Source organism: Macaca nemestrina, chromosome 7, assembly GCF_043159975.1.
Source record: "Macaca nemestrina isolate mMacNem1 chromosome 7, mMacNem.hap1, whole genome shotgun sequence".
Lineage (NCBI taxonomy): Eukaryota > Metazoa > Chordata > Mammalia > Primates > Cercopithecidae > Macaca > Macaca nemestrina.
This window is the reverse complement of record NC_092131.1, coordinates 136804169-136828092: the sequence shown is the minus strand read 5'-3', so window position 1 is coordinate 136828092 and position 23924 is coordinate 136804169. Positions and strand designations below refer to the sequence as shown.

Below are 23924 nucleotides of genomic sequence, written 5' to 3'. Positions count from 1 at the left end.
AAGGGCAGTCAAGCCTCCCCAAGCAGTCAGTGAGAGCTGCTTCCTGGGAACAGTGGGACAGATGTGGAGTCTGGAAGTGGGTCAAGTTGCAATCACAAGGCCACTAGTCCTCACTCCTGCAGATGCTTGCTTTTTCTGTGGTTATTGGGATGTGCTCAGCTAGAGAAATTTCTAATTGATTACAAACTGAATTCCCAGGAGCTTGGTTTGATCCAAGAGTGCAAATCCAGCCCAGGCCAGAGATAGGTAAAGGAGCTGCCCTAGGCTGACCGGGGCATCAGGGAAAGCTTTTTGTCCTGATTGTAAACAGTGCCCTGTCTTCTCCCAAACCCTTTGGCCTCTAGCCTGACAGATTCTGGAGGGGTTGGGATAGGGGCAGTGAGTGCATCCTAGCCAACCCCACACCACACTACCCTGACTGTAATGCCACTGAGATTGCTCTGGCACCACCTGCGGGCCTCTGATTTACTATTGTAAACCAAATACCTTTTCCAAAACCAAAACTGTGCCCATTTGGACCAGTTGTTTTGCTCCAGGGACAGGGTCTGTAACACACAACAGAGATCTGGTGTCTGGAAAAGCTGAACATCTTTAGAAGAGCGTAAAGAAAAAAGAAAAAGCCCATCATTTCTGAGTGAGGCTGGCCAGGCCAGCTGGAGAAGGCAACAGACTTTTGGGGGAGCCAAAGGACCACTTGGCCAGCTTGTCAGACCCTGGGCCAAGCCATTGTATAAGCTCCAAAGTATTGGAAAGAAGGAAAGAAAAAAAATCAGGACATATTTTTAGTTTTGCTCAGGAGCCCAGAACATGCTCACAACTCCAGGAATCTGCTCTTTTCTGCAAACGGAAAATGTGATCCATGAGAACAAACTTGACTGCTGGAGTGTGTGCCTATGTTGCCCTGCCCTGTAACTTAGGGGGCCAGGACCTACACCACCTGTGACTGCTTTCCAGAGTCCGCTGTACCCCTCTGAGCAGCTGGCTCACTTTAATAGTTAAAAGACAGGACAGTGGCCTCAGAATCAAAATACAGAATATGCATTTATTGACATCTGCCCTGGGCTACACTGGGTTTCTAGCAAGAACAAAAGCAAATGCAAAGGGAAATGTACAAATACAATTAGCAACCTGGTGTAATTGTGGATACCAGGAGATGTTCTTTCCAGACTTAGTAGAGGAACTATGATTACCCTATATTTAATAGCTTAACTTTGAATGTGCACTAGAATTCCAAATTTAGCAAAGAAATAAATAAGTTATTTACATTTCAAGTAAAAATATTGCATTTTATTTCTTTATTTCACCACCGTTTATATGTATGAACTATGATCAAGGCTTGCTTATATCCTGTGGAGCAAGGCCAAGAAATATGTTTTTTATTGGTTATTTGATCTTCAGCATCAGATTATCACTATTGCAGAGGTGGGCAAAACCATGCAAAAAGAAGAGGAAGTATATTTGCATTAATGGCATTAAATGAAGAACAGTTGAAGCTGCAGAGTTTTACCAGTGGCCAATTTCTTGTGTTTCTTTTAAAGAACAGTTTCACAAAGGGGCTTTATTGTGCCATTTTGGGGGCCACATGCCAATCAGTATCATGGGACAAAGTAAGTAAAGGCATGAAGAAACAAGCAAATTGCACCAAAACAGATGTGCTTAAATTAACCAAGTGACAGTTTGTGCATCAGTCTCACAATGGCTATCACATGAAATGAGGGGAGAAGAGGGTGAAGTACCACAAAACTCAGTTGATCAGGGGCTGTTGAGCAACTCTAGGAAATCTCAGAGAGGCCACCGCTCCCCGCTGGCGCTGGCCACTCCTGCTCGCTCGCTGCTGCCTCCTTAAGGGCACTCTTCCTTGGACAGTGCCTGCAGCAGGAGACCGGGCTGGGGTGCTTTGGAGGTATTGGAAGGCACTCTGGCGGCCTACCTGCCTCTCTACGCAGTTGAAGGTGAGGGCTACTCCCACATTGCTCTTCATGATTCTGGAGGAGCCATCGGATGTGCCATCAAAGCACCGGCCAAGCGCAATCTCCTTGGCTGTTCGAGGGTCCTGGTCAGTGACAGTGTAGATGCCATAGTTGTGGCCTAGTGGGTCCAAGGGTGCCAGCATGGTGTACTCACTGGTGTCGTTGTTGACTGCAAGTGGCAAGTGGTTGACCAGGTACTCATGCAACATGGGGTTCACACTGGCTCGACGGCAGCTGCCCTGGGGAATGACCTTCACCAGGGTGCGGTCCACACGGTCCTGGTCATAGAGCATCCCACTGCACTTGAACTCCAGACAGGCAGCTGAGACATTGGGCTGGTCCCTGTCCCGAGTGCTCCTCACATCTCGGATTCCATACAGCTTCCCCACTGTCCGCCGATGAGTGCCCCCCATGTTGCGGGATCGCACATTGACTTCCAGTGGCCCCACAATCTTCACCTTGATATAGCAGGCCCTGAATTCCATCGGCTTTGGCCACCATGCCAGATAGTCTTCAGTCCAGCTCATAGGATCATCTTCATTGAAGGGGACTGTATTGTAGTCATATCGATCCCCCTCAATCTGGTAGAACCGGAAGTGGGCTGCACTGGGTGGTGCCTCTTCACATGCCCGGAGGTTCTCAAAGGCATAGATGGGCCCGTTGCTCTCCTCAGCTGAGTTGGGCCTTGGCTTGGCCATGCTAATCTGGAAGGCTGTCTTTTTAACCCGTGGATCCTCATGGTCCGTCCGACGGTAATTGAGCTTGTTGAGATAGGGCTGAGGGACGCCAATTGCATTTGGGTTGAATTTAGGAAAAGACTCCACTGCTTGCAGTTCCTCCCCAGCCAGGCTTGCCAAGACATAGGCAGAATAGGCATCAGGGGACTGGTCATCACAGAAGGCAGGCACACAGGCCCCATTGGGGCCTGTGATGACACTGTCAAAGCGGCCCCAGGCCCTAGGGTTGGACGAGAAGCCAGTTCTAGGCTCCAGATTAATCACGGAGATCACAACCCCCTGGATCTGCTCACTAGGCAAGAACCTCTCACTCCGGTAGGCCCTCACCTTAACAAAACACCGCCTGCTTTCAGGAACATCCAGGTTAAAGAGCCTTCTCTCACGGATCTCCATGTTGCCCACCAGGAAGGTTCTGTCTTCCCTTTTGTTCCTCCTTTGATTTTCAAATTTGAAATCACTTTCCTCCTCCCACAGCCCTGTGTCTGGATTGAGTGACCAGAGTTTCACTGTGGATATGTGCTCTGGCATCTTGACCTGGGTCGAGTCCAGGTGGACCTTCACTTTGCCAGCATTAAGTGGCTCTGAGGTGACCTCATCTCTGAAGTCCACAGAGAACATGCCATATGTCCGAAGGGGGAAAGTGTCTCCTTCGTCATTGATGAAGTTCAGGTCACTCTGGGCAGCTGTGGCTGTGGAAATATTCCGGGGATCCAGGAAGGTCACACTGGCCTTCACTTTTCCTGTGTAGGGCTCCCCATTCTGCCTGTAGAAACTCTTGGATGGAATCTCCAGTTCAGCCATGGGGTCTTCACCAACCATTTCCCCCAGAGGAATGATGTTGGTCTCCATGGCTTCCAAAGTGATGGGCTCTTTTCGACGAAGCATCTTAATTTCATGGAACACGGCACTCCCCTTCTTGTTGAAAGGTAGCACTTTGGTGGTGTTGACGAACTTCTGCAGCCTGTCCACAAATGTGAGCACCAGCCTCTCGGTGTCCTGGGGGACATGGAGGGTGAAAGTACCCTTGTAGCCAGTCATGCTTACACGGCTGTTCCCCATGTACACATGGCCAAAGCGCATGGGCTCCCCATTGTCAGCAGCACTGACACGGCCCCGCACGATGCTCCGAGTTTCTGTACACCGCTGGCAGCTGCACTCCTTGGCCACCTTTGTGGGTAGCGTGTAGCCACTGCACTGGATCTCCCTCTCCTCTGTTTTGGAGATGCCACAGCAGTTCTGCACAGCATCACGACACCTGATCCCATTATCCTGCTGCCCTGCACAAGTCTTGACAGGGCAGCGTCCCACGTCATAGTAGAAGGAGTTGGTGGCATTCTGAAAGCAATCATGGGGCAGCCGGATAAGATAGCTCTCAGGAACTGGGTTGCAAGGAGTCTCATCAGGTGCTGTGGAGGGAAATGTTGTGGAAATTAAGATGTAAGTTTACATCCTACACAAAGAGTACCTCAACCTCACCTCTCTACAGTGTTCTGTGGTTTTCAAAGGACTTGTGTATCCATGACTCTCATTCTCACAGAACTCTCTGGAGGGAGATGGAACAGCTATTACTGATCCCGTTTTATATGTGGGGAAACAGAGTTGGTTGATGAGACCACTATAGTGGCAGTTTGTCTCAATGGAGGGGTCTTGAAAATTTGTGAAGGTGTTTTGGGTTATCACCAAAATTGGGGATGTTACTGGCATATTGTGGGTAGGGGCCATTGAGGTTCTATGTCCTGCAATGCATAGTACCATTCTGCATAAAGAATCTTTCTGTGTTCTGAACGACTTTCACATATTCCACCAGACACTCATGTAGGTAGAAAACCTGTTTAAAGTGATCAAAGCTTTGAACGGATGCAGTGGTTCACAGCTGTTATCCCAACACTTTGGAAGGCCAAGGTGGGTGGATTGCTTGAGCCCAGGAGTTCGAGACCAGCCAGGGCAATATGATGAAACCCTGTCTCCACAAAAAATACAAAAACCAGCTGGACGTGGTGGCACACGCCTGTAGTCCCAGCTACTCGGGAGGCTGAGGTGGGAGGATTGCTTGAGCCTGGGAGGTCAACGCTGCAGTTAGCTGTGAGAGTGCCACTACCCTCCAGCCTGGGCGACAGAGCAAGACCCTGTCTAAAACAAAAGGTCAGAGCCTAGTATCTTTTACATGGCTTTAACCATATACTGAATTTTTCAAGAATGCAACTACCATATAAATTGAGCTAAGATTGTACTTTGTTTAGCTCAGAACAATACGAAGGATTGTTCCTCATCTCAGGAAAATTAAGTTTCTACACCACCATTACCTAAGGACTGTGAATGCCAGAATGATACCTCTGTACCCATCGGCATTTGTAGCGGTTGTGTTTATGGTGACCTTGGATTTAAGCGCTAATGGCTAACTTCTTGATTTGTCTTCTCGTGTCAATGTGCCAAAGCATTTAGATATGGGAATACACACTATTTTGTATTAAAATTTTAAAAATTTATCCTTTGTTGTATAGTTAGGACCGTGCATATATACATTTGGAAATTATATGTAGTTATCTATAAATTTAACTTCAGAATAATAAAGTAGTATTAAGAATTACTGTAGCAAACAGGGAAACTTGGTGTGATGGGTTGGGACCACTGCTGAGGGCTCCACATCTCTGCCAACATCCAGAGTACCCTGTGTCGTGTCTGCCCTGAGGTCTGTTGCTCAACATTTGTTGTTGTTGGTGGTGTTTTGTTTTTTTGAGATGGAGTCTTGCTCTGTCGCCCAGGCTGGAGTGCAGTGGCACGATCTCGGCTCACTGCAAGCTCTGCCTCCCAGGTTCACGCCATTCTCCTGGGTCAGCCTCCCAAGTAGCTGGGACTACAGGTGCCCACCACCTCGCCCAGCTAATTTTTTGTATATTTAGTAGAGACGGGGTTTCACCGTGTTAGCCAGGATGGTCTCGATCTCCTCACCTCGTGATCTGCCCTCCTTGGCCTCCCAAAGTGCTGGGATTACAGGCGTGAGCCACTGCACCCGGACTTAGCTGCATTTTTCTATCTTGTTTGTCTCTTATTTACATGTCTTCACTCCCCCTCAAATGATGGCTCCATGGTGGTAGGATTCAGATCTGTACCATCGTTGTGTCCTAGAGGTCCTGGCACTGTGCACAGTACAGAAAAGCCTGAGCTTGGCCAGGCACGGTGGTTCACGCATGTAATCCCAGCACTTCGGGAGGCCGAAACAGGTGGATCACTGGAGGTCAGGAGTTTGAGACCAGCCTGGCCAACATGGCGAAACACCGTCTCTACTAAAAATACAAAAATTAGCCAGGTGTGGTGGTACACGCCTGTAATCCTAGCTATTCAGGAGGCTAAGGCAGGAGAATCACTTGAACCCAGGAGGTAGAGGTTGCAGTGAGCTGAGATGGTGCCACTGCACTCCAGCCTGGGTGACAGAGTGAGACTCCATCTCAAAAAAAAAAGAAAATAAAAGAAAAAAGAAAAAGCCTTAGCTTTTACTGCATAGTTATGCGCACCAGCGTGCTCAGCCAGCCCTGTTGCAGACCCAGGGGCCCCGGGGACCCAGACAGGCTTACCTATGACAATCAGCTGGGCAACCTTGGACTTCACAGCCCCAGCATCACTCTGGGCCTTGCAAAAGTACTCCCCCGCCTGGTCCTGCTGCAGGTTCCTCAGCACCAGCTTGCTCTCATGCTTGTAGTGGGAAGGATCCAGCAATGTGTCATTATGATACCTGCAAGGGATGGAGAGGTGGACCCTGAATGGGCAGTGGGAGGGCAGGCATTCCTGGAAAAGTGCCAGGAGCAGACAGCCAAGGAGACAGATGGTGAATGGGTTCCCACTAATGTCAATATCACCTTTGACTTGGCTCATCCAAGAGTACTAATTGGCCTGGGAAACAAGGAGCTTGGTTCTAAGCCCCAGCCCTACCACATACCTGGCTGGGGATGCTTGGACAACCTCCCCCGCCCCATCTCACCAATCTGTGCTTCAGCCTTCTGGTCTATATAATGTCAGCAATGACTTCCAGCTGACTTCACAGGATTGTTGGATGGGTCAAATAAGAGAGTGACTATAAAATGTTTGTGAAGGATAAAGGACTCACAGCCATAAGGGATTCTGCTCTTGTTTGCTTTTTTTTTTTTTTTTTTTTTAAACATGGAGTCTTGCTCTGTCTCCAGGCTGGAGAGCAGTGGCATGATCACAGCTCACTGCAACCTCTGCCTCCTGGACTCAAGTGATCCTCCTACCTCATCCTCCCAAGTAGCTGGTACTAGAAACACAAGCCTGCACACCTGGCTAATTTTTAAAAATTTTTATAGAGACAGGGCTTTACTATGTTGTCCAGGCTGGTCTTGAGCTCCTGGGCTCAAGCAATCCACCTGCCACAGCTTCCCAAAGTGCTGGGATTACAGGCATGAGCCTCTGTGCCCGGCCAAAGGGTTCTCCTAGCTTTGAGGGTACAATGAGAGAGCTTGCTGGTTGTCTGGCTCCCAACCCCATGGCTCCCATTTGTAAGTCCCAACATCCGGGCTCTGTACCACTGCCTTACTTGTAACTTTATTCTGTTGGTTATTGTTCTTATTAATAAGTCCAGACCCAATGCAAGAAGTTCTGGTTTCCAAGAGGAGAATTGGGCAGGGTAGCTAGCAGAATACGCACCAAAAATACTTGTCCGGACTGGGCTTCCCTTTGGCCTTGCAGCACAGGGACACGCTCTGCCCAGCTCTCCGTGCTTTTGTCTCAGGGTTCATCACCATGTATGGAATCTCTGGGACAGAAGATGAGAAATAGCATTTTGGGTTTGTGTGTGTGTGACAGGTTCTACTGAGCCTTGCTCCCTCAGGGTCTTTGGTGGTGTGAAAATTGTATGGCTTCACCCCTACCCCCAGCCCATCTCCATTGGTCCTAAGGGAATTGGTTCACAGTGGAGTCTATCCTTCCACACACCCCATCCTGGAACCTCTCCCATGGCCTGTCAAGCAGCATCTGGGTGGGTCAGTGGAGAAACAAGGGGACCTTGTGTCAGCCAAGATTCCTAAGCACTACCATTGGGACAGAACTGACCATTTTGAATAGTGCAATATTCATGTTCTGCTGCCCCTGGCAGAATTTTCTGGCCATCCGGCACCATTTCTGAACTTCCCAAGCCTTTCTCTCTGTGACCTTCAAACCTCACACTATATTGTATTGACCGTTAGATAAGGTGGCCAGGGAAGACTTCATACATTTGAGGGAGCAAGCCATGCCAATATCTACAGGAAGAACATTCTAAACAGAATACATGCAGCAAGCACAAAGGCCCTGAGGCAGGAGCGTGCCTGTGTGTTTCAGGAACAGATAGGAGCCCACTGCAGTTGGAGTAGAGTAATTTGGTGTGGAGAAAGTAACAGGAGAGGAGAGCAGAGAAGAAATGGAGGGCCAGATAATATAGGGTCATGCAGATCATGGTAAGGATTCAGGGTTTTACTCCGAGTTAGCTGGGAAGCCAGCTTTTATCACTATAATCCCTTTATTTAAAAATCTGGACCTTCTCACCAGCCCTACCCCAGAGAATTTAGTTACCTGCCCTCACAAACTCTGCATTGATGGTGGCTGCCTTCAGGCTTGTCTTGGGCATTGTGAGTACAATGGGGGCAAACTTGACCTTTGTGATCTTCAGGATGCTTTTGCCATCAGGGCACAAGCCAGGGATTTGGAATCTCCCATCACTGTCTGTCTGGGTCAGCAGCTTAGGTGTCTTGGTCAGCAGGTAGACAGTGGCCCCTGAGGCTGGGGCACCTCCAGGAAGGGAGACAGCCCCATGAAGCATGAAGTCCTGGCACATGCAGGCATCACAGTCAGCATTCACCTGGCCCATTGGGCAGGTCAGGTCACAGGCTGTGGGACAAGGGGCCACATCAGTAGGGATTCTATGGATTCTGGCATTCCTTCAGCCACATCACAGATCACTTCCTCTCCTCCTTGGCCTTTGCTACCCTCCCTTATCAGCCTGCATGACTAACTCCTACTAATCTTTAAAACTTATCCCAAGGCCGGGCGTGGTGGTTCACACCTGTAATCCCAGGACTTTGGGAGGCCAAGGTGGGTGGATCACCTGAGGTCAGGTGTTTAAGACCAGCTTGGCCAACATGGTGAAACCCCATCTCTACAAAAAATACAAAAATTAGCTGGGCATGGTGACACGCACCTGTAATCTCAGCTACTAGGGAGGCTGAGATAGGAGAATCACTTAAACCCGGGAGGTGGAGGCTGGAGTAAGCCAAGATTGTGCCATTGTACTCCAGCCTGGGCAATGGAGCAAGGCTCTGTCTCAAAACAACAACAACAAAAACTTAGCCCAAAATACCTCCTCTAGGAAGCTCTCCTGGATTCCCCCAGGCTGATGCCCTGTGTTCCTATATTATCCTATATATCTCTCATTAGGGCACATAATAGATGCTCAATTAATATGCGGTGAGTAAGTAAATGAAAAATCCATCAGTCTCAAACTGACCCTCTAACTCCTTTCTCATTCTTCAGCCTCACCCACCACACCCTGCCTAGTGCCAGGAGGGAGGGTGGTACCTGTACAGTCCTGGCCCATGCAGTGCTGACCCTCTTCAGTGGCCTCGCTGCACAGCGACACCGTCTCTGCCAAGCAGGTGCGAGTGCGAGTCTGGACCCCAGTCTGACCACAGGCAGCTGAGCACTTGCTCCAGGGAGACCACAGGCTCCAGATGTGCTCTGTGTCTCGGCGCAGGGACCCTGCAAAGTGAGATCAGCAGACGGTCTGACTTCCCTCTTGAGGGGACTCTGTCAGGAAATCTGACCCTGAGGCTGTTTCTTCTCTGGTAAAAACAAGGTTTCCATTTATGTTGTAGATGTCACTGATATTTATATTTACTGCAATGATTTTTCCAACAGATGGAAGTCAAAAGTCTTGAGGAAGTGAGGTCTCTAATTTTCACAGAGGCACCATACGGGCTAGGGGTCGCCATGAGAGGTGCTTGTTGGCCAAGCACTGGGACTTTGATATGCTCTCCCGAGATGTGCAGGGCTAGCACTATCTTTCTTCTTCACCAGTGTGGAAACAGCCGCATGCTCCTGTGGAAGGACTCCCTGGGAAGTCAGGGACCCCTGGGAAGTCGGGGCCTGGAACGTGCAATGACTTGGACGAGAAGCCCCTTTCTGCCCACCTTCCTCACCTCTGGCCTGAGGCCTGCATACAAGAATGGGGTCTTCACACCTTGCTCAGATCAGCCTGATTTCCCACCCCAGATGACCACCACTGACTCCTGGGCCTGGGGGATCTTGTGGAACCCTAAGGGGGAGGATCCCCATCCAAGAAGGGAGTAGACCTGCTCCCCCTAACATCTGTATTATCCATGGTGGGAGGGGATATAAATGCATAGGCTCTGCAAACACAGACATGGTTCAAACTCCAGCTCTGCCTTATCAGCTATGGAATCGTGAGAAGTTACCTAGCTTCTCTGAACCTCGTGTCACTTGTCAAGATGGAGATCCCTCAAAGGTCAGTTGTAAAGGTTGAATAATGTGGATAACTAGCACAGTATCTGGCACATAGGAACAAGAATAGAAACTAACACTCAGTGAGCATTTACCTCGGTTAAGCCTCTGCGTTCATATCATTTAATCCTCATTAAAAACCCCTATGAAGACTTAATATTACCCAGGTGTCACATATGAGAAACCTGAGGGTAAGAGAATTTCAGAAAATTTGTCTAGGGGACACGTCATATGGCAGGCTCAGAATTCAAACCCAAGCAGCCCCACTTCAGAGCCTGTGGTCTTCACCGTGGTGCCACTCAAACACAATAATATAGGTTGAGTAGAGAGTACCCATAAACACAAAACTCTATTAGGAAGGTTCTGGCACTAATGACAATACTTGTTTATTATTAGAGAGTCCAAGCATACGCATGTGTGTGATGTTGAGAGTTCTGGTGGCCAGAGGCAAGTTCTCCCTCTCCCTGAGTAGAGGCTAGTGGGAAGTAGGGTGGGGGTGGGGCGTTCTGGCTTACCTGGTGGGCAGAGGAAGCGTACGGTGTAATTAGAGCAGTTCTGACCAGGCCGCTGTTCCCTGTTGAGGCACCAGAAACCCTCACGGGGACTACCATGGACCACTTGGCCAGTGTTGCCCGCGGGTGTCCAATCAGTGGTCCGAGCCTCTAGCCACAGAGGACGGGCACATACACGGTCCCCATAGTAGAAGCGAATGGCGTCCAGCCGCTCATAGTCGCCCTTCCCACCTGGGTAGTCGATGTTGAACCATGTTGTCCACTCACCAGGGCCTGAGAGACATAGCCAAATTGAAGAGGAGCCGTGATCCTGGTGCGCTCTAGTTCTTTCCCTCTCACCCACCCCCAGCTGGCCTCAGGCCCTATCACATTTGTCTCTCCAGTATCTCTCCAATCCCCTCTACACCTGCCACTGCTGAGGCCTCCGTTCACGCTCTCATCAGCCTGGCCAAACCATGTCAGTCACTTTCTACATCAAGGCTCCTCCTCAATGCCATTCACACCCATCCCTGATCCTGCAGTCAGGGTGAGCTTTCTCCATGTGGCTCGGGCCACATCACCTCCAGCTTTAAGATCCTCTAGCTAAGCATTCAGGGTGCTAGTGAGCTGTCCCCAGCCATCTCTCCATACTCATCTCCCCACTCCCTTCCCACCAGCCTGTGCTCTGGCCCCAGCAAGCTCCACAGCATTCCTGAAATGTATCAGGCAGATTCCTGATTCTGAGCTGTCTTATATACTAAGTTCCTCTGCTGGACAGAGATGGAGGCCAAATACTTGTAAAAGTAGGTTTCCATGGAACCCTGACATCATGCCCTGGCTTCAGAGATCCACTTAGGAAGCTCAGTAAAGACTGCCCCTCCAGCCCCTTCCTGCTTCAGCCACAACTCACTCTCCAGGATGTCGGCAGGCTTGGAAAAGATGCTGGGGTTCCTCTTCCCAGGCTGGACTCTTCTTACCGACTGGGTGAGCATCGTCTGTCTCCCTGAGGGCCAGGAGGAGAAGCTAAGTGAGAGGCCAGGACTGGAAGTTACAGCATTCCTCAAGATGCAGGGAAACAGTGTGAGGTGGCGGATGGAACACAAGCACCAGGCATGGGTTCAAACCCCACTCTGCTACTTACTGCTGTGCAATCTCAGAAAAGCTTTCCTCCTCTGAGCCTGTTTCCCCATAACATAGGAATGCACTAATAACTCTGTATCCTAGGGTCCTGGTGCATTATTCAGGTGATAATGAATGTAAAGAGACCTGGCATGTAGTGCACACTCAATGAATGGTGGCTCCCTTTTCACTCTTGTTCTAGAAATGGATTATCAGATGCTCCTGAGCAGCCAGTGGCCTGGGACTCCTGCTTTGGTGTCTGCACCTAACCTTCTTGGCAAAATGGAGCTTTGTTTTCCTCATCTGTAAAATGGAGATATTAATTCCCACCTTGCAGGGTGAGTCAGTTGGCATGAGGATTCCATGAGATAGAACGTAAAAGCCTCTGAAGTATATACAGATTGACAGCGTGGGCTTCTGAGGCTCTGCCACTTTCTAACTGTGTGACCTTGGGCAAGTTACTTAACCCACCCGACCCCATGCTCTCTCATCATAAAATAAGGATAATAATAGTTCCTGCCTTAGAGGATTGTGGGGATTAAATAAGCTCATTCATAAAATCCACCTAGAACACCTAGCACATAATGCATGCTGAATAAGTGTTGGTAACTCCTTTTAGCTCAACACCTGGCACAATAGATGGCCATTTACTTTCCCTTGGGAGTCCACTCTCCCACAAGAGACTCCTAAGGCCTAATTGGGGCAGTGGTCTTCAATTTTTCCACACGAGGCTGGCAGGGACTGCCTGAGGATGGGTACAGGGTCCTCGGGCCACAAGCAGTTCCAGCTGTACCCTACCTGAGGCTGGGTTGGAGTCTCCAGAATGGGAAGGAGAATGCAGAGCAGAGGACTGCAGAAGCTTTGATAGGCAATTAACGCTTACTCCAGGAGCCAAATCCGAATTCTCTATGCTGCTTAATTGGGGTGACAGGAGCTCTTTTAATCAACCTAATCTGATTTCCCCTCAGATGGTTGAATGTTAATCATCTTTACAAGCAGCAGCTGTCAGGGTGGAAAGAGCAAGGTAGGACTCAGGCACACACAGGGGTTGGTTCCAGGCTGAGACAGCCTTTGTTCCTACATTTGTGGCCACAAATCCTGCAAGGCATATAGCTTTGAAACAGGGTTTTCAGCAATTTTTTTTTCTTTTTTTTTTGCTTTACCTGAGTATGTGCTTAGAAATCAGGAGAGGAAGGCGAGGAGGTGGAAGAGAGTGTGCAGGGGAGGGCTAGTAGCTCTGATGCTTAGATGCCTTGGGAAGTCTACCAGTTCCTTCCAGAGCTCAGTATCACCAGAGGATGCAGTTAGAGGGTAAGGAGATCGGAAGGGGTTCTGGTGTGTCTGTGAAATTTGGCTGCAGGGTCTAAATGAAATTGAGCTTTGGGCCAAAAGAATTTTCATAAAACTAAAAACAGACCAAACCCCAAACCTACTTCTGAGAACTCGCTGATCCCCTGTGATTCCCTGTTACTTTGGCTGCCTGGAAGCTTGGAGCTCAATTTAGTACTCTGGGGCTAAAAATAACCCTCTTATCTTTTTTCCCTCCCTCTGAATGACTGCTCATCCCTCTCCTCATATAAAAGTTCTGTTTTGTGAGTTTGAACAATGGGAACAATCTCAAGTTTTGGAGAAAAACGAACGGTATAAATTATGAATAAATCCATAAAGTGGCCTCAGGTCTTAAGGCCTTGCTGTGTCTTAAGGCAGATGCATAGTTCAGTTCCAGACCAGACACGACTTCACTGTGGCAAGTGGAAGATTTGGGAGCCAGCAGATACTTAGCCTATACCCAACACAGATGTGACTTCCAGGACCAGGAAGGAGAACACCCAGGTCTTGGTCCCCACCATCTTTCCCCCAAGCCCCGTGGGAACGTGGCAAGAGGTAGGTGAGGGTGCTTCACAGAGTTGCTGACTCTGGAATGCGGTCCCCTGGGAAGTTTCTCAGATCCAGTGACCTGTAAAGAAACAAAGCTTGTCAGGTTCCATATTTCTGAATCACCGCTTATGGTTCAAGCAGAAATACTTCTTGACCTGTCAAGGAGGGAAAGGTGGACAGAATGATATGAGAGTGACATTTGCCCGAGTCGTGAAACCAGGTAGCTTGGGAGGTACAGAGGCTCAGAATCTGAGTTCAAATGAGGCAGACTAGGTTCCATCCCTGGGGGTGGGCTCCAGGGCCCCACATGGAGATGGGGCACAAGGATGCGCAGGGGCGAGGGGATTCCTTGCCAATGAGTAGAGTCCAGGGCTCACCCCCAGCAGCCTCTTGGTGACTCATCAGTCACTTCTAAGACCCAGGCTTGAGGGGCATTTGTTTTGCCATCCTTTGATGGAGTTCACACTCTCACACAGACAGGTACATATTAAGGCCTGAAGACTTGGCTCCGACTACAGTGGCCTCTCATAAGGCAGGCTGACTGGAGGGTGCAGATGCCTCGGACATACCACCTCCATGAACACATTCCCAGATGTGCACGGGCTGCAGCTGGAACACATTTCTGGCCTTTTTGTTTGGGGCCTGGCTGGGAGTTACACAGCCAGGAGCCAGCTGAGGGAAAGCAGAGGGGATGCATTGTGAGAGGCCAGGGCTCCCCAGTAACTGCTGAGTGTGGGTGAGGAACTGCAAGGGTCAGAAGAGGAAAGCAGGCCTGGGACTAGGGCAAGGAACCATGGGGCGTGCGTGGCCCAGGCCGCAGCTGAGCAGAACATTTTTATGTCTCCCTAGAGCTCTGGCCAACCCAGAATCTGACTCGTTTCTGGGGATTCAAAAGTGGTTCCCTTCAACCTCCTAAGTCCAGGGTGTGGTAGGAAAGGGAAGAGACCTCCTCTCTAAAAAAATATGTATCTGAAAACACTTGGATATTCCAGGGGAAGAACAAACCAGTCCCATGCTGCAGACCTTCTAGCTCTAAAACCACTAGCCCCACCGCTACCTGTTTCTCGGATGAGGGAGCAGAGTCACCAGGACGTCCCAAAGGCCTCCACATTGCGTATCTCACTCTGGGCTCCAAGCAGGGAGTTGAGCAGTCTGCTGACCTGCACCGCATTCAGCCTGAGCCTGAGCCTGCTCCAAGGATGTCTGGAGGCTGAGGTGGCCTGAGACACCTTGTGGAAAAACCATTTCCCATCTGGCAGCCCACGGAAGTTTCTCAGTATCCCTGCCGTTTCCTCAGCATATGCCCTGTTGGTTAGGCTCGCCATCCCACGCTCCTCAGAACACTTGGACAAAGCAGACTGACTGACCGCAGGGAATAAAGCAGGGCACCCAGAGGTAAAGAAACCCTAAGTGGGACCATTTGGGGGTTCCTGTCCTCAGGTCGGGGAGGGAGAGGACTTTGGGCCAATGGGGGAAAGCAGATTCCCAAAGCAGAAAGGGAGTCTTCTCTGTGGGAGATGAAGGATTAGACAGCAAAAAGTGCGGGGAGGTGGGGGAGAAGGGAATGGGGTAGTCAGGGGAGGGCAGGAGCAGTTGAGTCCAGCAGTGGGGTGCAGGGATGGGGTGAGGGGAATAGGAGTGGAGCTCACCGTGTCTTGAGCAGGACTCCTCAGCTGGGGGTCCAAGCCTTCGCCTCTCCAGCAGTCCAGCGCCGGCCTTATATAGCACAGCTGGTGGCTCAGCCTGTGGCAGCCAGCCAGGGGAAGCAGCAGCGAAACCAGATCTGAGCATGAGCCTCCCTCTCCCCTCCCCATGTCCCCTTGCAGCTCACAGAGGCCAGGATTTTGTGTCCAGATCCTAAGGAGGAGATGCCGCAGGACCTGGTGATGGGCCAGGTGGGCAGCGGCCTGAGGCTTCACAGTCCAGAGCAGAGAGAGAGGGGTCAGGAGGTGGGCTGGGCACTAGAAACAGCCCTGGGAAGGGGCCACGGGGAATTCTACATCTGGGCAGCATTTCATGGCCCAGGAGATGGTGTGCTCTTGCCTAACTAAGCCTTGCTTGCTGATGCCCCACATTCCCCTGGCCCTGGCCCGCCCACACAGAGAAAAGACTTTGCTGGTCTTAGCACATACTCCAGACACTCTTAGGCACACAGACCACCTTGGCCACTCAGCTGGGTGTGTCTGGTCTGAGCTGGGCAACTACTCAGCTTCTCTGGCTTCTGAGGGAACACTCAGGGAACCTCAGAAGGGATGAGGGACAAAAGAATTGTGGGGCATAGGTTGTCAGCTGGTGAGAACAGTTCTTCCTTTCTTCTCCCCACTTCCATCTGAGTGCCTGCTGGTACCCACTGAGACCCCAGAGCTCCAGTATGTGGACTCTTCTGAGACCCCAATGCTCATATATGTGCATGTGTGTGAGTACGTGTCTGACTTCAGGTATGGGCATCCACCAGCACGTGAACAGCTAGTCTTACCCATAGGGGGTGTATGCAAATGCATGTGCTTTGGGGTTTCACACCCCCACTCCCGGCCCCTGGCCCCAGCATGAGGTTATCTGTGTGCACAGACACTGGTTCTCTAATTTTAGCATGTGTTAGAATCACCTGGAGGGCAGTTAAAGCAGATTTCTGGACCCCACACCCAAAGTTTGTGATTCAGTGGGGCCTGAGACTTTGCATTTCTAACAAGCTCCCGGATGATATTGATGCTGTCGGTTCATGGATCACATTTTGAGATTGACTGGTCACAGTGATAGAGCCCCAGGTGAAGGAAGAAGATGAAGAGTGAGTGTACTAAGGACCACAGTGCCAGGTCCTGCCCCATGTAGCAGGCTCATCTAGCCTGGGCAGGGCTTCCTGCCTCATGCCGGCAACTGGAGATGGAGGGCTGGTCCTGTGGCTGTCCACGCCAGGGTCAGCTCACTCTCTCCACATACCTTTACTGAGCTCTTATTCCCAGGCTCCAGGCTGGGCACTAGGAAGGCACAAGAAAAGAGATGTATCCTTGCACTCGGAGGAAAGCGCCTCACATGGAAATGATCCCACAGTACAACAGTCCATATGCCAGAGAGCTCCGTGTGTGTGTGTGTTTATGCCTTTTCCTGTGTGTATGTGTCTTTCCGTGTGTGTGTGTGTTTGTGTGTGTGTGTATGTGTGCGTAAGAGCTGTTTTCTCTGAGCATTGCCCTTGACAAGATATGCTGGGAGGCTGGTTGCAGTGGCTCACGCCTGTAATCCCAGCACTGTGGGAGACAGGGGCAGGTGGATCACTTGAGGTCAGGAGTTCAAGACCAGCCTGGCCAATATGGTGAAACCCATCTCAACTAAAAATAGAAAAACTAGCCGGGCATGGTGGAGTGTGCCTGTAACCCCAGCTACTCGGGAGACTGAGGCAGGAGAGTGGCTTGAACCCAGGAGGCAGAGGTTGCAATGAGTCAATATTGCACAAGTGCACGCCAGCCTGGGCGACAGAGTGAGACTTGGTCTAAAAAAAAAAAAAAAAGGAAAAAACGATCTGCTGGGGAAGAGAGTGGGGGTAGAAAAAGGACGTTGAGCAGCAATGGTTCCCAAGTAGACCTGGGGCATAGATCTGATTTGCTTTATCTCCTGGAGCCCCATCTCCCTCCCAGCCCCCAGCCCTTGGTTCATAAGCCCTGTAGTTGGCCCCAGTCTGGTGCAACTTATCAGAGCCAAGCCATGACACAGTTTCAGCCATGGCTTTGACCGCAGACGTCTGAACTGAGTGAACCCCAAGTGAAATCTGATGGCCTAAGGAATAGACAGACAGACAAAGGCTGAGCCACAATCCCCAGATCAAAGGACAGGAGAAAAATAGAAATTTGGAAGTCAGAAGGCTAGTCCTGGCTGTTTCTTTCTTTTTTTTTTTTTTTTTTTGAGACGGAGTCTCGCTCTGTCGCCCAGGCTGGAGTGCAGTGGCTGGATCTCAGCTCACTGCAAGCTCCGCCTCCCGGGTTTACGCCATTCTCCTGCCTCAGCCTCCCAACTGTTTCTGATTCTCATAAGTGAACATGAACTAGCAAGAACCCAAGTAACCTTGGACCTCAGGTGTGCAACAGGAGTTGGACTGAGTGAGTTTGCAGGCCTCTGCCAGCTCTGAGATTGCAAGGTTTGAGACATACAGATGCTCTTTGACTTACAGTAATGTCCCAATAAACCCACTGTAAGTTGAAAATATCATAAATTTAAAAATGTGCTTAATGCACCTAACTTACTAAACATCAGAACTTAGCCTAGCCTACCTTAAATATGTTGAGAACACTTCCATTAGCCTACATTAGCCTACAGTTGGACAAAATCATCTAACAAAAAGCCTATTTTACAATAAAGTATTGAATATCTCATGTGATATATTGAATATTGTACTGAAAGTGAAAAACACAATGGTTGTACAGGAAAGTACAGTTTCTACTGAATTTGTGTCACTTTTGCACCATCATAAAGTCAGAAAATTGTAACTTGAATCATCCTAAGTTGGGGACCATCTGTACTGACAGCAAACATAGCTGGGAGGAGAGAGTGGAGGGAACGACTGCTCCTCAGGCAGAAGTCAGAGGAGCCAGTCTGGAGTCGAGGTCAGGAGGAAGGCCAGAGAAGCAGATATGACCACCAAGGCTGGATAAGGACAGCAAGAAAGTTACACAGGAAAGGAAGGTAGTAGGAGGTAAACCGGAGGTCAAGGTCAGGGTAATCAGCTGCTTTCCAAGGCCTTCAGTCTGTGGAATTCCAGGGTGGGTGAGAAAGTCCTCCCCAGCCTCCCAGTCACCTCCATCTCTTTCTGTAGTGGGAGGCAGGGTACTCTATGGGTGAGGACTGGGTAAAGTGGAGTCTTTTAGGCCAGGATTCCTGCCTGGGGCTCCTCATTTAGCCCAGGACTAACACTGAGGCCCCCACTTACCTAGCCCCGAGTGGCCAGTGGGTGTTAATATGGTAAGTACAGGGCTGAGGGCTAGGTTCCAACTCCAGCCCTGCCATCTCTGCCCCCCTATCTCATATCTTGCCTCCTCCTATACGCCCATCCGAGTCCTTTCCTATCTCCAAGTAGGAGTGAGCTGTGTGAGCTGCACAGGGCTAGACTGGGGAAATCTGAGCCTGCCCTGACTCTCTCTTCCCAGGAGTCCTTTGAGGGGGAAGCTATTGCTCTCCTCAGCCGGGACCCCAGAATAGAGAGGGCTTCAGACGTGGCCATAGGTCTAGACTGTCCGAGGCCTGGCCTGGGTGGGTCAGCCTCAGCCACGAGTGGCCATCTGGGGCTTCTGCAAGCCAGGCTACTCTGCAACCACTCCAAGTCTCTGCCTGGAACATGCTGGAAGCCCATCAATCACCCCCATCCCTGCCCAGGGGATGAAGGGGCTTGGAGCCCAGCTTAGCTAGGCCACCTGGAACCCAAGCCTATAGCCAGGGGTCCCCACCCTGCAGTGGGGAAAGGAGCTTGGGAACACTGGGAGGGGTCTGACCTGATCCTGGTGGCTCCGGAGGAGGGTGCTCTATCTCTGACTCTGACCACCTGCCCGCCACCTCCTGTCATTGCCCCTGTGGCTGGAGGAGGCCTTGGAGACCTGCCGGGGGAATAAGCAGCTGATGGTCCTTGAAGAATAGAAGCCTTGGCTGTGGTTCTGAGTGACCATCAGTGGCTGCTGCCCCACTACCAGGGAACCCAGAAACCCAGAGTCCAGGGTGGTAGAGGGGCTCACCCTCTGACCAAGTTGTTCTCCTCCCTCTCTTGGGTACTGTCTGTCACTGTTCTACCTCTGTGCCTTTATAATTTTATTTTCCAGCTTCCCATCTTGAAATACGGCCCTTCTCCCTCACCAGTGTGAATGTCCTTCTTCAAAGCCCTGTCTTTACTGGCCGGGCGCGGTGGCTCAAGCCTGTAATCCCAGCACTTTGGGAGGCCGAGACGGGCGGATCACGAGGTCAGGAGATCGAGACCATCCTGGCTGACACGGTGAAACCCCGTCTCTACTAAAAAATACAAAAAACTAGCCGGGCGAGGTGGCGGGCGCCTGTAGTCCCAGCTACTCAGGAGGCTGAGGCAGGAGAATGGCGTGAACCCGGGAGGCAGAGCTTGCAGTGAGCCGAGATCTGGCCACTGCACTCCAGCCTGGGCGGCAGAGCGAGACTCCGTCTCAAAAAAAAAAAAAAAAAAAAAAAGGCCCTGTCTTGGCATCCCCCTTCCTGCCCTCTGTGACTACCCAGGCCCATCTTGAGTATTTCTTCCTCAGATCTCAGATAATAATACACAGTCACATGTAGATGACACTCTGTCATTTACAAAGCACATTAGTGGTGATCATCTCATCTTCAGTCTCACAGTCAATCTGTGAGGCAGGGATCAGCATGCCCATTTTACAGAGGATGAACTGAGGCTAAGAGGCATGAAGTCACTCAGCTATGGTAGGTCTTCAGCTCCAAGTTGCCCCCGTGAACCAGAGGTCTAATGTAGACCTTGTCATAGGTTTCTCAGCTCAGAGGAGCCACTATGGAAGTCACACCCCAACTGTAGGCTCCTCAGTGGGCACATGCCGAGAACAGCCTGTCCCACCTGCCTGGCAGACACACCCTGCTTCTTGTACATATACTAATTCCAAAGATGTTCCCATCTAACATAATCTAGCTATCTACCACATTGTGGTGGATTAAATACGGTCACACATTCCTTGCAACGCTCCCATTATGAGGTGGAGCCTATTTATTAATTCCTTTGACCTGGACTGACTTTGTGACTTGCTTTGAATAAAGGAATAGAACAGAAGTGATGTTGCATAAGTTCTGGAGTGTAGGCCTCAAGAGACCTTACAGTTTCCACCATCGCTCTCTTGGAACATTGTCTACCATCTAAGGAAGTCAGTCTCTCCTACTGGAGGATGAGAGACCACATGGGTAAGAAATGAGACCCTGAGCCAGTGGCCAGACAGGTGAATGAGGCCATCTTAAATTTTCCATCCATGCAGTTGCCTGAGAGAGTCCAGATGAAACCAACAGAGGAACGGTCTGGACTGTGATTCTGTCCAGCCAACCCACAGAATCACGAGAAATAATAAATCATTGTTTTAAGCCACAGAATTTTGGAGTGGTTTGTTATGCTGTAATAGATAACTGATACACTAAGAGTAAAAGCTCTTTCAGTTGCAAGTTACAAAAGCACAACTCAAAATTTGTTGTTGTTGTTGTTGTTTGTGTTTTTTGTTTGTTTGTTTGTTTGTTTGAGATAGAGTCTCACTCTGTTGCCCAGGCTGGAGTGCAGTGGCATGATCTTGTCTCACTGCAACCTCCACCTCCCGGGTTCAAGTGAGTTTCCTGCCTCAGCCTCCCAAGTAGCTGGGATTACAGGTGCACGCCACCACGCCCGGCTAATTTTTGTATTTTTAGTAGAGACGGGGTTTCGCCATGTTGGCCAGGCTGGTCTCAAACTCCTTACCTCAGGTGATCTGCCTGCCTTGACCTCCCAAAGTGCTGGAATCACAGGAGTGAGCCACCATGCCCGAACTCAAAATGGTTTAAGCAGAAAAAGAATCTGATGGTTCTGATGACGGCAGTCTTGTAAAAGTTGGATCTAGGTACTCAGACAACATCATTAGAACTTTTCTTTTTCCGTATCTCAACTGCTTCCTCTGGGATGGCTTTATTCTCAAGGAGGCTGTAGCAATCTGTATTTTCCAAAGATGGCTACAATGGTATTTCCCATTCCTTATGTTCTCATACAATGTAACTACACTAATCCACCATCAGGAGGTAGAATCTAATTTTCCTCCCCTTGAATCTGAGCTGGCCTCATGACTTGCTTGTAACCAATAGAATAAGGTCTACTTTTTTTTTTTTTTTTTTTTGGGGGGGTGGAGTTTCGCTCTTGTTGCCCAGGCTGGAGTGCAATGGTATGATCTCAGCTCACTACTACCTCTGCCTCCCGGGTTCAAGCAATTCTCCTGCCTCAGCCTCCCGAGTAGCTGGGATTACAGACGTGTGCCACCATGACTGGCTAATTTTGTATTTTTAGTAGAGACAGTTTTCTTTTTTTTTTTTTTTTTTTTTTGAGATGGAGTCTCGCTCTGTCGCCCAGGCTGGAGTGCAGTGGCCGGATCTCAGCTCACTGCAAGCTCTGCCTCCGGGGTCTACGCCATTCTCCTGCCTCAGCCTCCCGAGTAGCTGGGACTACAGGCGCCTGCCACCTCGCCCAGCTAGTTTTTTGTATTTTTTTTAGTAGAGACGGGGTTTCACCGTGTTAGGCAGGCTGGTCTCGATCTCCTGACCTCGTGATCCGCCCATCTCGGCCTCCCAAAGTGCTGGGATTACAGGCTTGAGCCACCGCGCCCGGCCTGTAGAGACAGTTTTCTACATGTTGGTCAGGTTGGTCTCGAACTTCCGACCTCAAGTTATCCACCCGCCTTGAGGGATTACAGGTGTGAGCCAACGTGCCCAGCCTGGTTTTTTTTGTTTTGTTTTGTTTTTTTGAGACAGTCTTACTTAGCCAGGCGTGGTGGTGGGCAACTATAATCCCAGCTACTTGGGAAGCTGAAGCAGGAGAATCACATGAACCCAGGAGGCAGAGGTTGCAGTGGGTTGAGATTGTGCCACTGCACTCCAGACTGGGTGACAGAGCTAGACTCCATCTCAAAAAAAAAAAAAAAAAAAGGGTCAAGAGTCATGATATGAAGAAACCACTTTAATAGCTGTCAACCTCAGAGTTTACCCACCATTTGTTCTGTTCCAAACCCACCTGTGTAACCCTTGCCATCTTGTAACCATAGCAACACACTGCAGAACAGTTGAGCAAAACTGAGCAACCATAATAACAACTCCAACTTAGGAAATAGGAGAAAAAGAAAGAAACCTTCAGCACTGCACATGCCACACTGGTTGCTGCGAATACTCAGCCTACTGGTCAGCACCCAGTCTTGTAAGCGTGTGCTTACTCAGCAGCCGTAGGTGGGAGAAGATTCCCAGAGAATGGGCTATGATCATAGCAGATACTCCAAAACGTGCTCAGTAGAGCTCTTTGCCCTCTGCATAACATGCTCGCTGTGGTCACCCCAGAATGCTTCTCGAGCTTAAAGCAGAGTCACCTCAGTGTTCCTATGATGGATTCAGCCCAGTCAGGGCCTTATGTTCACACGTAGCATCTATAGCATCCACCACGCTTATCACAGTATGTTCACACACACCCTAGAGGCCCCAGTGTTTTTACCACTGACTATAGAATTCATGCAATGTCACCATGACATTCAACAAACTTACCATAGTATGTTCACAGTCCATAGTGTCTTCACCACACTTTTATAGTTTGCTCACATCCAGTGACATTGTAGTGTTCACTGCATGAACCAGCTGAGTTCCTATTCTATATGTGGACATCATAGTGTTCACACAGCGCCCCCTGTATTTCCCATGAACATTCACATTCACAATTTCGTAGAGGATTAGGGGGTGCACACTCACCCAGGTGTCATCTCAAGAGTGTTCACCCTCCCCCTGGCTATTCACACTCACCATGGGTGTGCCCTGGGTGTTCCAGGGCATAAGCTCACCCATGCACCCACCAGACTCTGCTGCTCTCCTTCCCATGACCCAAGGCCTCTTCATGACTCCCTCGAGAGGTCCCAGATGGCTCTGGGTGTGGTGTGGCTTCAGCTCTGGCCAAGATGCTGGCAGCCCAGAAAAGCCTGCAGCAGCACAGGGGCGACCTTGGTAAGGGATGAAGTGAGGTGGATGCTGGGTAGATGCCCTCTCTGGCTATATGTTCTCCGGACATGCGGGTATTTTAATTGGTTAGAAAACACAGCTGTGAGAAGTTGAGTGTGAGGAGCTGCCCTCTTTCCAAGCAAAATCTTCGCCCACACAGCACCTGGGCCTTAAGGGTTTAGTCCCTGCCCAGGTCACCACCAGGACTCTAGCCCAGGGAAGGTGAAATGGAGGTTAGAAAGGCTGGGTCGCTCTTAATGACTGGGCCTACACTGATGGGGTGGGACAGAGACAGACATGTGGCCCTGCAGAGACCATTCTTAGTGGTTTCTCTTTTTTTTCCCAGAAGCAAGGCAGTCTTCAGTGTGGCCGAATCAGGGCAATTTTTTCTATAGGAGAACAAGAGCTTCAAGGGCAGGATGTTGGGCAGTGACAAGGAATACAAACAAAAGGGAGAAGGAATTTGAATCCCACCCCCAATTTTTAAAAGTTGAAATTTTTATATTGTAAACTTCAGTCTTTTGGAT

The 23924-nt window shown here is 49.9% G+C and overlaps 1 protein-coding gene and 1 long non-coding RNA gene across 4 annotated transcripts in view; one reads left to right on the top strand and one right to left on the bottom strand.

The window, feature by feature from the left end:
- LOC105488471 (uncharacterized) overlaps positions 1-9906 on the top strand; it is a 30645-nt gene extending 20739 nt beyond the window's left edge. Inside the window, exon 5 of one of the 3 annotated variants that reach the window (XR_011626436.1) lies at positions 9770-9906. This is a non-coding gene — a long non-coding RNA (uncharacterized lncRNA). Of the gene's footprint in view, positions 1-9226; positions 9364-9610; positions 9735-9769 lie in introns of those variants that run through there. The other 2 variants (XR_011626435.1, XR_011626434.1) reach the window with 2 other exon arrangements.
- CIL (cartilage intermediate layer protein) lies at positions 1023-15505 on the bottom strand. Its single transcript, XM_011752585.2, has 9 exons — positions 15351-15505; positions 13613-13780; positions 11615-11707; positions 10729-10998; positions 9272-9451; positions 8270-8584; positions 7367-7475; positions 6280-6437; positions 1023-4113 (listed from the first exon to the last, which is right to left on the bottom strand). The coding sequence occupies exons 2-9, from the start codon at positions 13671-13673 to the stop codon at positions 1745-1747; spliced, it is 3555 nt and encodes a 1184-aa protein (XP_011750887.2). The 5' UTR covers positions 13674-13780; positions 15351-15505; the 3' UTR covers positions 1023-1744.
- Positions 15506-23924: the final 8419 nt, after the last annotated feature.

What these genes read in the sequence shown, in the direction of transcription:
- CIL (XM_011752585.2), bottom strand. Translation starts at nt 13,673, where the DNA reads ATGGTGGGGACCAAGACCTGGGTGTTCTCCTTCCTGGTCCTGGAAGTC. An exon ending in TGCAGAGTTTGTGAGGGCAG is followed by an intron (nt 7,476 to 8,269) that starts GTAACTAAATTC and finishes CTTCTGTCCCAG; the next exon opens with AGATTCCATACATGGTGATG. An exon ending in TGCCCAGCTGATTGTCATAG is followed by an intron (nt 4,114 to 6,279) that starts GTAAGCCTGTCT and finishes TTCCCTCCACAG; the next exon opens with CACCTGATGAGACTCCTTGC.